Below are 16,050 nucleotides of genomic sequence, written 5' to 3' on the forward strand. Positions count from 1 at the left end.
ATGCAGATTGCAAACCCCAACTAGGTAAATGCTTTGTGCTCAAATGTCTTTAATGTTATGGAAACTGTTGGAAAAAATGCAGACACTTGAATCTGGAAAATTATGGATTTTTTTTAAATGAAATATTTCTAGAAATTCTTTTTATATTAAAGGGTAAAAAAATACAACCATGTGAGCTTCTTGTTTGTGTTCATGCCTTCCAGGTCCAGAGTCATGGCCTCCTGGGGTTTCTCTGAAGTATGTGGGAGGTGATCAGTTTGGCCATGTGAACATGGTGATGGTGCGCTCCCTCGATCCCCAGGAAATGACTGATGTCAGTGTGCAGATGCACAGCCCCGTTTCTCCTGGCATGTACCAGGGTCAGTGGAGAATGTGCACAGCTACAGGACTTTACTATGGAGGTAAGAAGAGCACACTTACACTTCGCTTACTACCTGCTCTGGATATCAGCCTCCTGCACCATTCGCTCTGATGACTCTGATATCAGCTAATGAATTATTCTGAAAAACCCACTACATTCAAATAGTGAAAGTCTACAAAAAGACAATTAAACAGAATATAAAACAGCATTATTACAGAAGGAGGAGATTGCTTTGTCTTAATGAAAGGACGTTATTAAAGTCTTTGTTCAGATCTAACAACACTCAGACTGACCCATTAAATCCCAAGTTAACAGCTTTAGCTCTTTTCCCACTTGGTAGTAAAATCGATCTGGAGTAATCGGATCTCGCTGGCCGGCTCTTCATGAAAATTTAACACAAAGCCACATCACACAGTCAGCCGAATAACAAAACAAGATATCAGCAGCTTTACTGGAATTTCTGTAGAATTACAAATAAATTGAGTTGCTGGAACAGTAATGTTACCTTTGCATTAACAAATTTAATATTTTATGAAAGAGTTTATTAATATTGTAGGGAACGCCATTTCATTACATTCATAACTCACATTCCTGTGATTATTTTTTAATATTTGTTGAACAAAGTAAGGGAGCACTTCATGTTTTGGGATTTGATAGAGCTGTAAAGTTAAGACCATTTAACTTCACCCCATTAAAGCACTTGGTTTCATACACTATGAATATTGTGAACATAAGCACAGTAAGTGGTGCTAATGGAAAGTTCAGACTCTTGTTATGTGACTGACATTGTGTGTTTTTTATCCAGTTACTACAGCAAATGTAATAAGCTCCAAAATCAATCAAAACAAACCATACAAGTTGGACCGAAACAGCTTGTAATTCGATCCCTTTCAGCCTATTTATAGAAGGGGCATTTGTCTTTCGAGGCATGGTAGACTTAAATTTCACAAGCGTTTTATTTCAGCTTAGAAAACCTTTTACTAACCAGCTTGATGCAACAGTACACACTGGCAATCAAAGTTTCATATTGACAAACTGATAAAATACAAAAGATTTGACTTCCATTGTAATTCTAAAATATTGAAATCTCCCTCACTTTTAGGAGTTGAAGAGTTGAACATAACCATTCATTGAACTGTTCTGAACTGAAGATTCCCATTCTGTCTCAACTATAAACAACCATCCACAGTCCTCCTCTGTTGGAAAAGTACCATGTAAATCCTACAATGAATTGTCAGTCTAATCCTTTGTGTGATGTTTGAGCACTTAGTGGTCAACATTAGGATCTGCCAGGAATCTGGGCTAATTTTAAACAAAGCACATTAATAATTGATGCAGTTGCTTTTTCAGGTATTGCTCTGACAATGAATGAACGTAAAGCTGCAGTGTGCACCTTCATAAACAATTTTTGTTTCGTGCATACTTGTTCAAACTGAAATGCACCGCTCTCGGGCAGAAAACAACCAATCAGAACCAGGAGAAAGGCCAATTAAGCTTGTGTATATGCTGCTGAATGTACTAATTTCAGGGAAACGACTCACCGTCACAGGAAAACTGTTTATCCGGCATCATTAGTGGTGATGGTAACTAACCTGTGGGGTATTTCTGCTTATGGCCATAAGACCACAGAAAGGAGGCAGTGCCTATTTTTTGCTTATAAACATGTAGTATAGTTAACGCTACGTGATTTGAAGTTAGTTTGAATTTCTTCTACATAAAATTAGGAGTGATATCAGTGCTCTTCATTATTACTTCATCTGCTACTTCAGTAAGATATTTTCAAATCAAACACAGCTTGGTTGTTTCACATTTTTGAAAATAAATTATAACCTTTACCTCTAATACCTTTTACTGAACAATGTCCCAACAGGAGAAAACAAAAGCAGAGCTTCTGAATAACTACTATGATCAAGCTGTGATATATTATTATTATTTTTTTTAATGTAGTAATCATGTTCCATTGTTTCATCAGATGTCATTTGGGTGATTCTGAGCGTAGAAGTTGGAGGCCTCCTTGGAGTCACGCAGCAGCTTTCCTCTTTCCAAGCTGAGTTCAACACCCAGCCTCACCGCAGCCTGGAAGGAGACTACAACCCGTTTGCCTCGCCACAGAAGAGCAAGTGCCCCAACAGTAACAACAACCACGTCCACAGTGACAGCAGCAGTAGTGTCACAGAGGAACATTTGCAGGGAAGCCCAAACCTGCTGCAGCAAGGCCAGAATGGACTTTCACACGGCTCTGTGGATATAGTAGCAAACCGTCTACAAAGCAGTCTATCAGTAGTTCCGTGTAACCAGGTGAGATATTTTGGAGAGAAGAACAATTTTTCCTACAACTAAATCAGGAGAAAATAGGCTTTAAAATTGAATCATGTTGCTATTTGAAGCTGTTTGCAGACTGGTGAGTTTCATAAAACATTTGTCTACGGCTTCATTATAGTTGAAAAAGCTAGAAAAGAAATTAATCTTTTATTGAAGAACACACACACACACACACAAAAAAAATCAACCTTTAATTTACGTGTATTTTCAGAAATGCACCAGTGGCAGAATAGTTTGTAGCTCCTCTATCAACACATTATACAACCCCTTTAGCCAATAGGGCTGCGCTCAGTCCTGTCCTGTAACATTTCACAAGGCTGAAGGATACACACTCAGGGATCTTTGACCAACTCTCTTTACACAATCTCTCTAGATCAGGGCTGTCCAAACTTTTTGTCTCGTGGGCAAAAATCATCAGCTCAAAAATACTCACGGGCCTGAAAAAATACCACTTTTAAAAACTAAAACCAGCAAAAATGTTGGTTTAAAAAAAAAATTCTCTCTATTCAACAATAATCTAATTTTGAATTTTAATGTCACGAAAAATTAGAGAACTTGATTTTTTTATTAAGTTGAAATTAAGTTTAATTTGTAAAATCTGTCAGACTTTTATTCAGTATAGATATACATGGAGTCGGGCTGCACTATAGCAGTACATTTGTAATTAGGCGACAATGCTTTCATTGGGATGCAGTTTATAGTGACTGAGAGCTTTAGCATCTCAGTCAGCGGCCAAATTAATTATTGGCATGAAAAATTTGCATGAATGTCACTTGAAATATATTGTCTTTTCAAGTATTGCATCTGAACAGTTTGATTGTGATTCATCACACAGTGGTTTTTCAGTCTTAACAGTATCTTGTGCAGCTCTAGCATTTAGGTAGCACCTAATCGTTGTTTTGGAGACTTGGTGAACCACAGATGCCAATCTTTGCAACAATTTTCCAGCACAGAGCTTCTGCACATTTGTTTCTTTTTTACTTTCTTTGCCACCGTGCCTGCAATGCATGGTGACCACTTCCTTTGTGAAAGCAGCCCAAGTTCTGTCCTCTTGTCATCAGGTGGTTTTACAAATCATTGACAGCAAGGGATAGCAATAATTTTGCCACTGAGAATGTTATAGTTTGTTTTTTTTCTCACAAAATCAAAACCCGAATTTAAAGGTTGAATGCTCAGGAGGCTTTCATTGTGAGATTATGCTACAGCAGCAGAGAAGGATTTCCATCTTAAATGCTTTTAGCACATCTTTGTCAGAGGTGCCAATAAATGTACTTAATCAAAATATTTTAATAAAGAAATCAATGCGGCAGCTATGGAATTAAGTATTTGCAGCTTTCTGCTGCACCCATCTCCACTGCTCACTTCTAAAACTCCCTTTGTATTTATGTTTTGGCTTTTTGGCCTGAGAGTTAAGAATATGAGTTGTGTTTCAAGTGTTCTACATTTAGCTTGTGCCTCAGATTATCTTTGTTTTTTTTTCATTCATAGTTTATTGACATAAAGTTTAGCTAATAGAAATCCAAGAATATAAAAATCCCTATGAATGTTTTGCCTAATACCCACATGAATCCTGTTTGCCATTCAGAATTAATTGTGGAGTATTCTTCACAGGTATTTATCTGTGTGTGTTTCTTTTCTAACGCTTTGGTTTTGCACCTCTGACTAATTATTTTTAAATTATTCCCCTCTCTTTCAGATACAAGAGCCCTCTCCTTTTGGGCACTCTTAATCATGGGACTTATCACTGTATGGCAGCACTAAGTTGTACCTCTGGAATTTCTCACACCAATAAACCAGGAGGCTTTACTGTGGAGTGTGGAAGTCAAAACACTTTATGCAAAGTCCAATTACACTTAAAAAACAAACAAACAAAAAAAACGCCGGAGGCCGACGCTCCTGATGTGCAGCTGAACCAACATCCCACTGTATGCACGTGTGAATGCTAAGTTAAAAAATATGAGTGCTATGAGTCTTGAGTGATAAGCTTTTTTTTTTTCTTTTACTTTTAAGATTTCTTTTCATAGTTGACAAAGATGCACATGTGCAGAGATGAAAGTAGTGGGTGAGTTGAGAGCTTTTTTTGTGCGTGTGTGAAGATGTGCGTGCATTGTGCAACCTGAAAAGAGACTTCAGAGTTAAAGCCATTAATTTTTGCCAACTGATTCTACACTTTCTGCTTCTCTTAGTTTGTTTTCTTGAATTTTGGACCCTTTGGTCTATATAGCACTAAGGTTGATTGTAAAGGCTACCCTGAAATGCAGTTTTGGGTTTTAGATGTCAAGTCAGTTAGTGTAAGATTTTTACTACATGACTCTTGGAATATTGACATTTTTTTCTACTCTGTCACATTGCATGGAGTGTAAACAGCAGAACACATTTTTGTGCTTAGTCAGGTAGGTGGCCATTACTACTTAGACAAATATAGATTTGGCAAAATTGAGTTGAATCAAGTTTACTCGCATATCAGTGGAATCAATACTATTAGCAACTTGTAGCAAATACAATATTATTATATAAATTTATTGGTGCTTTATCCAGTCATTGTGTGAATTGGTATTAGATTTAGTTTAAGTCTTGAAAAGTTTCCTGTCATTTTCTCAAGAATGAGCCCACCTGCACCATCCACCAAACTTTAAATTGGTCATGAAGTCACAAAAAGGGAGCATTTTTGCTGTTAATAACTCATCTCTGAAGTTGACTTTTTTTAGTTTTCAGTCTAAGTTAGCTTTGAATATATCTAATTATGCCTCACATATGAGTGTTTTAATTTACAAACACAACATTGTAACTCAATCAGTGCACATTATGCTGTAAGATTCAAAATTCAAGCCATATTGACATCAATAAATACTTTATAAAGACATTACACCACATTATACAAAATCAAAGAGTTCGGTTCAGCCTGTATTAGACTTAACATTTAGGTTGAATGTATTTTGTGAATGTAGATAAAAATGACAACTTTGACAATGTTTTCTATTACCCAAAGAATCTGGATTATGTTTGAACTAAACTGGCAGTTTGACTCTGTGTACTTTCTTTCCCTGTCTTTTGTCTTACAAAATGTTTTGGAAGCTATGTATTAACATGTACTGAACTAATTAGAGATGCACCAATAAATTAGTCATGGATTGTAATTGGCCAATTTTCTGTTGATTGGCTCTGACTGGTATTTGGCCAATCAAACTCTCAAAAATCAGATAGTTCATGAAAAGCACCAAAACCAAAACACCTGTCATATTTTGTGCCTTTTGTTTCCATGCTGAGGGAAGTCCAGTCTTCAGTAGGGAATTTGTGCTCTGTCCCATTTTGACTCTTCAGCATGACACAGTTTGATCACTGGACAGCCCTGGTTGCCATGGATCTTTGGACAAGATAAAAAATGATGCTCTCACCTGCCACTTCTATCACACATGTTCTCCACTTCTACAGAATCACCTAAAATATTGCAGCAATGACCCAATAACATTGGTGAATCCCACCCTACACTAAGCTGTCTCCACTGTTGATTTGTTTGTGATGTGCGAAACTGACGGCTTATTCTACTTTCTGATCATTTCGACTTATATTTACTTCAACAATTTTAGGCTCTCACTAAGCATTGAAAGCTAATTTCTTGACATGGCATTGATGTGCATATAAAACATGTCTCAATACCCCAAAATTGTAGTTTCAGCATTTAGTTTAGCACAGTTTTTAAATTAAATATAATTCAGATAAAGGTTAAGGGGTGTATCATTTGCATAAATTAAGATATTATTACGGTTCTGGAATTTTATGCTTAGTCTATTACTAATAAAAATCTGCAGCACATGTTTTGTATTTAAGTGTCATGGAATGAAAATATCAGACAAAGGAAAATGACCAGATCAGACCTAATAGGAAACTGGAAATTGGTGTTAGTAAGCAAAAGCCTGATTGGTGCATCTCTAGAGCTTATTGCAAATGAATTCATATGTCCTTTCGAAGTGTCAGCAGTTCTTCACGTTCTTTTACCAAATGAGCGATATATGCACTGAGTAATCTAACCTTCACAAGGGCCGTTATTTTCTTTCAGAATGAATGCGAAGTCAGAGAGCAGTTACGATTGCTGTGATTATATCATCTGCAGTCTGTGTTAGACCACCTCATCAAATTGGTGCCCTTTAGTTGATGAAAGTGTAAATCCCTGAGGCGCTGGACCATGATATGATAATACCAGCTAATGCAGAAATACAGCTCCTGTTGCGCTGAAGCATTTCCTGTTGCGCTGAAGCATTTCCTTCCAGTAACTCGTGCGATGTGTGTTTCTTCTTCCAAATGTTATTTCATCGAGTTCTAAGTGTGTTTTCTTTGTGTAGCATCTCTGAAGTTTCCTTCATATGGTGAATCAGTTGGTGTAAGACTCACACAGCAGCGCATGTATGCAAGTGAGGAAGTGCAAACAAGTGAAAGATCATTTCTTATATGTTTGATGAATGTTTCTACAATTAAATTATCATGGAAATGAGCTACATGCTTTCTCGTGTCTGCAGTTTTTGTTTATGGATTCGATGATCAAAAGTTTGACCCCAGCTTCAAACTAAAAGTGTAAGGGACAACCCATTTTCAGTTCACTGATGGTCTGCCATAATTTCAATCTAAATTGTCCAAGTACTTCAAAGACATTATGTTACAAACACTCCACTCAGACTCGCATGGCCCACAGTAGCACCAATTCTCTATAATACCTAACAGTTCACAGTGAGTGCTTTTCATATATTTATTACTTGTTTGACACAAACGCCACCTTGAGTTTTTCTTCAAAAATCTATATTTTAGTTTAATTTGACAAAAACACGCAATAATATGTAAAGTCCCTGCAGAGTTTCCCATTTACATTTGTGTAGGACGGCAATAAATTGTCTTAGCATTACTCTTAACCAACTGCTTGACAAGTTAGCCTTGATAGTTACTGCACTGGCATTTCCTAATTTATAAATAACTGTGGATAATAGCATCTACCAAGCACAAAAACAATTGTTACTGAGACTTGGCCTCTCTAAGATTGCTTAATTTCTTTGCTTCTCTAAAGTTATTAAAAACAAACTTCTTTGTCAAGTCATATTTATATCCCAAACACCCTGAAAGCTGTGGATTACAGATTAAAAGTGACTAGAAACATGGATCAATTTGAAAAGTATAAATTTGACTTCAGTTACATTTATCTAATCAGGCTATTTAGTTGTACCAATAATTGTGGCACAGGTGATTTTGTTAAAATGACTCAGTCAGTTGCATATTTGTAGAATTTCAGATTTCTTAACACTATATTGTAGAGCCTTAGACTAAATTGATGGATATTGTGATATCATTTCCATATTGTCACTTTAAATTAGATTTTCCTTTTTAATCGATGAGCACACGTTTTATTTTATCCATGTAGATACTGTAAATAAAGGTTTCCACTGCATAGTCAGTTTATGTTTTATATGGCCATCTTTATATCTCTGTGGAGGTTCTTTAATATAATAAGTAGGTTTCTCCTTCACAGAGGAAACAAGAAATATAATCTAAAGTAACACGTGGACTCCATCGGAAAACAAACACACACACAGACGGAACAGGCTTTTTTTTTTCAACAAACTTCTTTCCCTTCCAAATCAATATCTCAATATTGACACCATCACAGCAAATTTGATTGGATTTTTTTTTCTTGTTTTTATCACTATAGTCATTATTATTTGTGATCATAATCACTTTTATGCATATTTAAATGAACTTCTTGTTACATCAAGATGAACAGGCACTACACCAGTTAGGAGATAAAAGTACATCACTAACTATGAACATACATCTTCTAGACTGCTAATATGGGGTTTTTCACATTGTGAGCTGCAGCCCCCTTTGTGCATAAGGGAAAAAGATCAACATGAAAAAAAAGCATTTACATGTACACCTTTTTTACTGTCTCAACATAGTTAGGTCTCATTTTCAACTCAACACAGTTGTACAGTTACAATAGAATATAATCTTTAAATTACATCATCATGTACAAATCTGACAGCGTGGGATAACATCACGCTTTTATGATACACTGACAGTTTCATTGCAATAAAATTCATACGATATGGTACCTATTACTTAACACGTTTTCCTTTGCTGTCATTTAATGAAACACATTTACATGTATAACTACATTTTGTCTTAATAGTCAATCACTTGCATTTTTTTATTTATTTTATTTTTTTTGCATTTTTTTTTTTTGCTTGTTTTGTTACCACTTTGTATAACATTTACACGACTCATACACACTGGATGATACGGATGTTTTACCCCAAAGTATTCACCTGGAATTATAGATAAGGAGTTTGAACTTGCAGATAATGTGTATATTGTCAGTCTAACTAACACCTGTGTCGCTGCACGTTTGTGTATTGCATGTAAGCACTGAGAAAGTGGGAGAGTTTAACAACAGGGGTCATTTTTATCCTGCTGGACACGCTTGCACTCTAAGACGCACCTTGTGAGCTGGTGATGTGTTTTGTCCTTGTGTGTGAGACCTTCCCAAATCCAGAGCTGAACACATCCAGTCACTGCTGGTAATGTGTAATTTTTTATCACTATGTCTCAAAAACACTTCATCTAAACTGAGTTGTAGGTGCAACCTGGAAGTACACAAGCTACTAATCAGCATTTGATAAATGTAATCATAGTAATAAAAGTAATTATAAAAAAATACGACAAAATGCTGTTCCTTGCATAAGTATTCATACCCCTTGAACATGTTCAACCACAAACAATGTAACGCATCAGTATTTAGTCCTCTGCTTTGGTCAGATGAGACCAGAATTGATCTTCAGAACACTCCACATCTATTCTGCTCCTGATTTTCTTCAGCAAGAGCAAAGAAGAAGGAGTGATCTGAAATAAATACAAGAGAAAACTGGGCAGAAAGCCCTTCAAAGGCTGCAGAAGACTTGAAAGTAGGGTGGTAGTTCACCTTCCAGTAGTATAGCACTATATTTACAGCTGCATATATGTGTATTGAAATGTTAGAATGGCATAATCAGATTTCAGACCTAAATTCAATTGAGAATCTATGGCAAAGTTTAAATATCATTATTTCTTGCTACTTTGCAAAGAGGAATAGGCAAAAAAAATTTGCAAATGCCACAACATGTGCAAAGCTGGAGAAGAAATGCTCCCAAAAACATGTACCTGTAATTCCAGGCAAATTTGATGCTTTAAACTGTCTCTGGGGGGAGAATAGAATGTTTGCACAACATGCACATGCGTACCTCAATTCTTATTTGTCCTTCTTTCTTTTCCCAAATTGCCTTCTTTTTCTTCTTCTGAACTCTTTGATGTTGGTTTTACTTCACAAAATATGTGGAAGCATCTGGTCAAATCATGAATAAAAGTTCAAGTGATACGAATACTTTAACTAGGCCCTGTAATTCCTCAACAGTAAAATAAAGATTAAAAGCAACCATGTGCTCCACTGAGTCAGCGGTTAGCTTGCATGACATGTTACTGGCTTACCGAGCAGATTTTGCAGACAAAAGGGAATCCGGTTGGGCATGGAAGCAAAAACTAATTTAGTGAATCCATTTTATGAGATGTGTAATTAGATTATGGAGTGGTAAGTGATGGATCATTCTTTGGCTCAGTTGGGGAAGGGCCACAAAACTTCTGCTTTATGCCAGTAAAATATTTTGACATCTTGCCCTCTTTAAAGCCCCATCACAAGTACATTCATGTCCTGTTGGAAAGGGGTCAATCTTTAGACAAACCACTGTTGCACAGTTATCCACTGACATGCATTCACACGCCCTTGCTCTGGAAAAGAGTCCCAGGCACATGTATTGTTCAAGACATCCTTCCTATAATGCGGTCTCAAGCTCAAGATGAGTAGATCCAACTTTGCTCTGAAGTAATGCTTGTATGTCTCGTTAGCACAGTTTGATTAAAGTGAACCCTGATTTGCTGAAGCACGGATGGAAGCTTCTGCAAGAACTGTAAATCCTTTCCATGGATTTGCATGAGGATGGTGCGGTCAAAGGATTTACGTGACAAAAACGAAAAGGTCGAAAACAAAGCAAATGTGAGGTCAGTTCATCGAGAAGCCTTCTCTTGTGAACCCGGGAGCACATGCATGTCCAGAAGCATGTAATGCTGCACTTGTAGTTGAAGTGTTGCATCAGAATGTAGCCGTAGCGAGGCTGCAGGGACTTGGGGAATGTAACTCTTTGCATAGCACATGCTGCTATGCAATGTTCAGAAACAGTTTGAAACACATAGCACTGCACACACTGGAACGGAGGCTGGACAGGATTCAAAAGAAAAAGGAAACAAAAAGGATACTGTTTGTGGTACTGTTAACACTACACAGCATTCCTGTTGTAAGAATGACATACACAGCATTAAAAATGCTACACAAAATGGCATCACACCGTATATACACAATGCAGGTTAGAGAAGCTCATCTTTGTTAAATGAGTAAAACATTATAATATCTTCCCTTCAGGAAAACACACTGCAGTACACTGTGAGTTAATAATAAGCTGCATTGTATATTAAACACAGCCACACAGAGAAGCAATGTGTTCCTGCACTGTCTTCATGTTTTTGTTGAGTGTGTCTACAATAGCACAACTGCTGTTTTTTGAATGTGTAACTTCGCCCGCCTCAAATGCTGGATAAAATATACTATACTGATATAGTGTCTTTTTAGGTTACTAAGTTTTAGTTAGGCAAGACAGCTTGGCGCATCTGTTGGGCAAAGGATGTGTTGCTCTTAAGTCTCTGGCTATGTGCGGTGCAGTTGGACGGGACAGTTCAAGCTGCCTCCAGCGGCATGTCTCTGTCCGCTCATGTGACTAGATTGGCTCCACGTAATTGGCCGGGTACAATCCCTCCTGGCCACTGTCCAAACGACCTCTACACCAGCCTTGCTCATCTTCATCCTCTGTCTTGGTGAATTCGTCACCTGCGAGGGAAATTTGAAAATTCCATCAACACAAATGACACAGGTTCTGATGTGAACAGAAATATTTCCATGAAAACTACCCATAAATCATTTGAAAAGTACAGCTCAAACAATAGAAATTTATTCAGTTTTTGCGAAAACATTATAATTAATACACCTTCAACTTTGCCTATGTTTTATCACAACAAAGCCAAAATTTGTAAAGTACTTTAGGGGTGTGAATACTTTACAAGGAACTGCATCCCCCAGTTTATGCTACTCAGCTGAAGATTTTTGCTTTGAAATAACCATCTAGTGATATTCAATTAATTTAATTTTAATTACTTATGCTTTTTATAATTGTGTTGAAGTTTTCTTCTTTTGTATTTATTGCTTGCACTCATTTTGTATTTGACTCAATTTGCATAATTACGTTTATTTAACCTTGTTTGGTTTTTAATAGGACAAATTGCTCATTCTTCAGGGGCAACAAATGAATTACAACCTTTTAACTAATTCCAGGACATTTACAGAAATGTCAGCTGATGTGCATTTTCCCTACCAAATACAATTAAAAACACTCTTTTTTTTTTTACTTTATAGCTTTCAGTGTCACAATCATAGAAAAAGGAAACACCGTTTATATAACATGCACCTCCAAACTGGTTTTAGTTATGGACAGACATATTGCTTTATCTTTAAATCTGTCTATAACTATGTGGCTAAAACTTGAAAAAGCAAAAGAAAAAATCAAAATAAAGTTGCATAGCTGATGTTACAGCTACTGAGGTTCTCCTTAAATTACTATTTGTGATCATGCGGGAACCTCTGAGCATCTTTTGGACCGTTGCTCAAGCAGCTTGAGTTAATTGATGGCAAACGCCTGTAATTTGTTCCCAAGTGTAGCTATTATTCCTAATCCCTGTTATTTCTTGTGGCGGAAGGAGGCTTTAGAACAGAAAAGGAAACAGTAGTTTTAGTTTTTTAACCATAGCTTTCCAACACATTCAAATTCACCGGGTGTGCTCAAATAATCACCTGCTTTGAAGGTGAGCTCATCCTGCTCCTGGCCATCATAGTCATAAAGGGCGCGAACACGGACGCCTTTCCCAGTGCTGGAATCGTCTTCAAACGAATTTCTGTTTCCACCGTTTTCGTTGCCGGAGTATGCAGTGGGCTGCTCGTCGTCGGACCACTCGGCCGAATAAGCTTGGTTCTTGTCATAGCTGCTCACGCTAAAAAAGGGGAAAAAATGTTGGGTTAAATTTGAAGTAAATGTCATACAGACAAGAAAACAGAGTTTTAATTTGTTATTTGGTGAAAAAATTAACAAATTATGAGTTCAGTGTGTGAACAGTTGGTCGACTTGTTTTATTACGGAAAAGAAAATATATGGAAAATTATATAAAATGTTGTTCAGTATTATTTAAGGTCAAACTTAAATAACAATTTCAGAACTGCTCCCAAAATGAAATGGTTTCAATAAGAAAATGTAAATGCCTTCAACTAACCTGCTCCGGTCACCAGGGGGAGCCACATGGTCAGTGCTTGGAGTGGGTGGGGCTCCATCTGGTTTCTTCTTCTTTGGAGGAGCAGCTGCTTGGTCTGGGTTGTACTCCTACACAAAAAAATATGAACACATACAAAATAAATCCAGGGAGCAGTTCTGTAAGCTTGTTTGGTCCGAACTGTGGATGTTTTACCTCAAATGCTGGCCAGTTCATGGGCATCCCTGGGCCATGATTATTGCTGAACCACCTCAGGTCTTCTTGTGTGCTTATGGCCTGAATCGTACGCTCCAGTTCTCTGTATATTGTGACATAGCTGAGGAGAGAAGAGCGGAACAAACTGTGACAATGGAGGGACCAGAAGGGACATGAGGCTGCTGCCAAACTGGCACCAGAACTCACACTGTGGCTCAGATTCCGGATTGAAAGAGATCCAAGGTTAGAGCATGAGTGGATTTTCTCTCTCTGAGTTCTTTGCCAAAACTGGAACCCCCAACTGCTGAAGAATTTAGCCTAAGTAACAGTTTTTGTGTTTTCAATTACTTCCCATGCAAAAATGTGATATGCAATGTTTGCAAAACTATTCCTACAGTATTAACCTTTTCCCAGTTTGTGACATTACAGGAGTAAACTTGAAAGTTTTCTATGATGGACCAACACAAAGGATCGCATGTTTGTGAAGTGAAAGGCACATGTTTTGACAGATTAGACATCTGAAAAATGAGGTGTGTGGTCGTATTCAATAAATTAGAATATTTATTCTGATCAGCCTCGGATTTAAAGGTGCATTTGAAAAAAAATAACATATTAAACACACTTTTCATAAAACCAAAATTTTGACGGTTCACATGAAACTGTTAATAAAATGTATTTTATGCCATTTCATCTAAATCTGTCTACATTGGTTTAGGTAGACAGAGGAGCATTTACCTTCTTTTTTGCAATATTACCTGCAATATTACCTGCAGGCCAGCTTCTGGCTTTAAGATGGGTTGTTGTTAGACATGACTAAAGTAGAAAGTAAACAGGATTAATTCGGAGGGGAAAAAATGCACACTTTTCATAAAACCAAATTTTGACGGTTCATGTGAAGCTACATATATTTTCTTTCTGTGAGAATCTTTAGCACAAAAATTAGTTTTTATTTTAATATGGGAAACAAAAAAAATAATACGGTAGTAATACAAAAGACATATAATTTTGAATAGATAGTACATGATTAAACAATCTTCTGAGATGCCAGTGAGATTGATGGAAAACAAACTTGGCAGGTTTGTTTAAAGAGCCTGTAAATCCCTTTGCCGTGGCTCCTGGCTTATTTATTAGACACAGCTTAAAAGCAGGCCAGAATATGACAAGCATACATTCTGAACCAAATTCATTTTGTCAGAAACGCCATTGAATGAATTTTCGGTTAATTAACGTTGTGAGGCTGAGTGCTAATGAGAAATACACAGCTGGTCGATACGCATGTTGAAATTAATCAGCTGGAAGTGAACTGTGCTGAATGTGACACAAGTCCAATCAAAGTAATCAACTAAAATTTGTTTGTTGCTTGGATTTTCTTTTTTTTAATCAAAATTATTAATGCATGGATACATTCTGCGTAGTTCAAATTTAATGTCCCACCTGTGCTTATCAGGATGTTCTTGGATATTGCAGATTTTTGTTTTAGAAATGCACTTGTGAACTTAGCTAGGGTTAACATATTAATATTGGGCTTTAATGATTTATTTAAGCTATTCTTTCTAGTGTGGAATAGGCTGACATCAAACAATTTCAGTAATGTGTAAAAAACAAAAAAAGCAAAAAACCAAAGTTTGAATTTAGTGTTAATTTTTACCATCAAAATTATAATTACAGGCTGAAATAAAATAGGTGGTGATTAAAGCTCCAGAATATCTTTTGATTTTAATGTCATGTTTGAGATTGTGAACTCATCTGCTAGTTTGTTTTTGTTAGTCAACTCTGAGACTGTTTTACTGCCAGCGCTACTGACGCTTTCCAAAGCAACTTTCCAAAAATGTTGGAAAGCTAAAAAGGAATAAATTTAACTTAAGTTAGTTGTATAGTAAGAATACAAAATATGTGACTCATCTCTTTGATTTCGACTAACCTTTGGTTCTCAGTGAGGTTAAGATGGCGTTTTATGTCCAACAAGGCCTCCTTGAGGAAAGTTAGTCTCTTGACTTCATGCTGCTGGCACTGGTCAAACACCTGCTCCATGCACTCCATGTACTGAGGAGTACATTTGCTAAGCTCCTCCAAAGACTTCTCATACTTCTCCTTAGCCTGAGAAAGAATTTTAAAAAAATAATTATTACCTGGAGTGATTTATCTAATGCATATAATTCAACTCAATTATATTGCACATGATGTGACAATAGTTTTGAGGTGTTACAAAGGTAAAAGCTACATATTTTTTCTTTCTGTGAGGATCTTTAGCACAACAATCAAGAGCAGTGATCAGTTATACTTAAAAGGGCTAAAGGTCATAGGTCTTGCACAAAAACTTTGTGCTGTTTTGGACATGAATTAAATTTTTCACAACAGTATAAAGTCTTTTGCAAAATCAGCTTAAAGGAGTCAAACTGACTACCAATGATTGTGTCATCTGTTCTTAAATTTTCCCAAATTTGGGCATACTTTACAATTTTTAATGATATGTTTTCCAGTTAGTAAATGAAATCTTTTGAAAATTGCATTTTGTATTTACTCAGTTGATTTTTGTTTGATGGTGCTTTTACTAAACTGAAACATTCAAGGGCGAAAATGTTAAAAATAAAAACAAGGAATCTGTAAGTGAGCAACTACTACTTCACAGCATTTTCGAGACAAAAAACTCCATGCACTTGAATATTTCTGTCAAAATATATGTTGAAAACAAAAGTAAAAATCACAGCAACATCTATTTTTTTTACTCAAAAGTC

General features: G+C 36.5%; 2 protein-coding genes across 3 annotated transcripts in view; one reads left to right on the forward strand and one right to left on the reverse strand.

Moving 5' to 3' along the window:
• Positions 1–6,920, forward strand: part of LOC129370105 (protein ILRUN-like) — an 11,325-nt gene extending 4,405 nt beyond the window's left edge. The window contains exons 5-7 of the mRNA XM_055045795.1: positions 204–401; positions 2,334–2,659; positions 4,380–6,920. Coding sequence (XP_054901770.1) covers positions 204–401; positions 2,334–2,659; positions 4,380–4,412 — 557 coding nt within the window. The 3' untranslated portion in view covers positions 4,413–6,920. The remainder of the gene's footprint in view (positions 1–203; positions 402–2,333; positions 2,660–4,379) is intronic.
• A 1,338-nt stretch (positions 6,921–8,258) lies between these two features.
• Positions 8,259–16,050, reverse strand: part of LOC129370104 (protein kinase C and casein kinase substrate in neurons protein 1-like) — a 35,924-nt gene continuing 28,132 nt past the window's right edge. For both annotated transcript variants that reach the window (XM_055045793.1, XM_055045794.1), the window contains 5 exons: positions 15,237–15,412; positions 13,316–13,436; positions 13,124–13,230; positions 12,651–12,847; positions 8,259–11,633 (listed from right to left, as the gene is read on the reverse strand). In XM_055045793.1, the coding sequence (XP_054901768.1) occupies positions 11,524–11,633; positions 12,651–12,847; positions 13,124–13,230; positions 13,316–13,436; positions 15,237–15,412 (711 nt within the window). In that variant the 3' untranslated portion in view covers positions 8,259–11,523. The remainder of the gene's footprint in view (positions 11,634–12,650; positions 12,848–13,123; positions 13,231–13,315; positions 13,437–15,236; positions 15,413–16,050) is intronic.

The sequence above is a fragment of the Poeciliopsis prolifica genome, unplaced genomic scaffold (genome assembly GCF_027474105.1).
Source record: "Poeciliopsis prolifica strain line A6 unplaced genomic scaffold, Auburn_PproV2 SCAFFOLD023, whole genome shotgun sequence".
NCBI classification, from domain to species: Eukaryota; Metazoa; Chordata; class Actinopteri; order Cyprinodontiformes; family Poeciliidae; genus Poeciliopsis; species Poeciliopsis prolifica.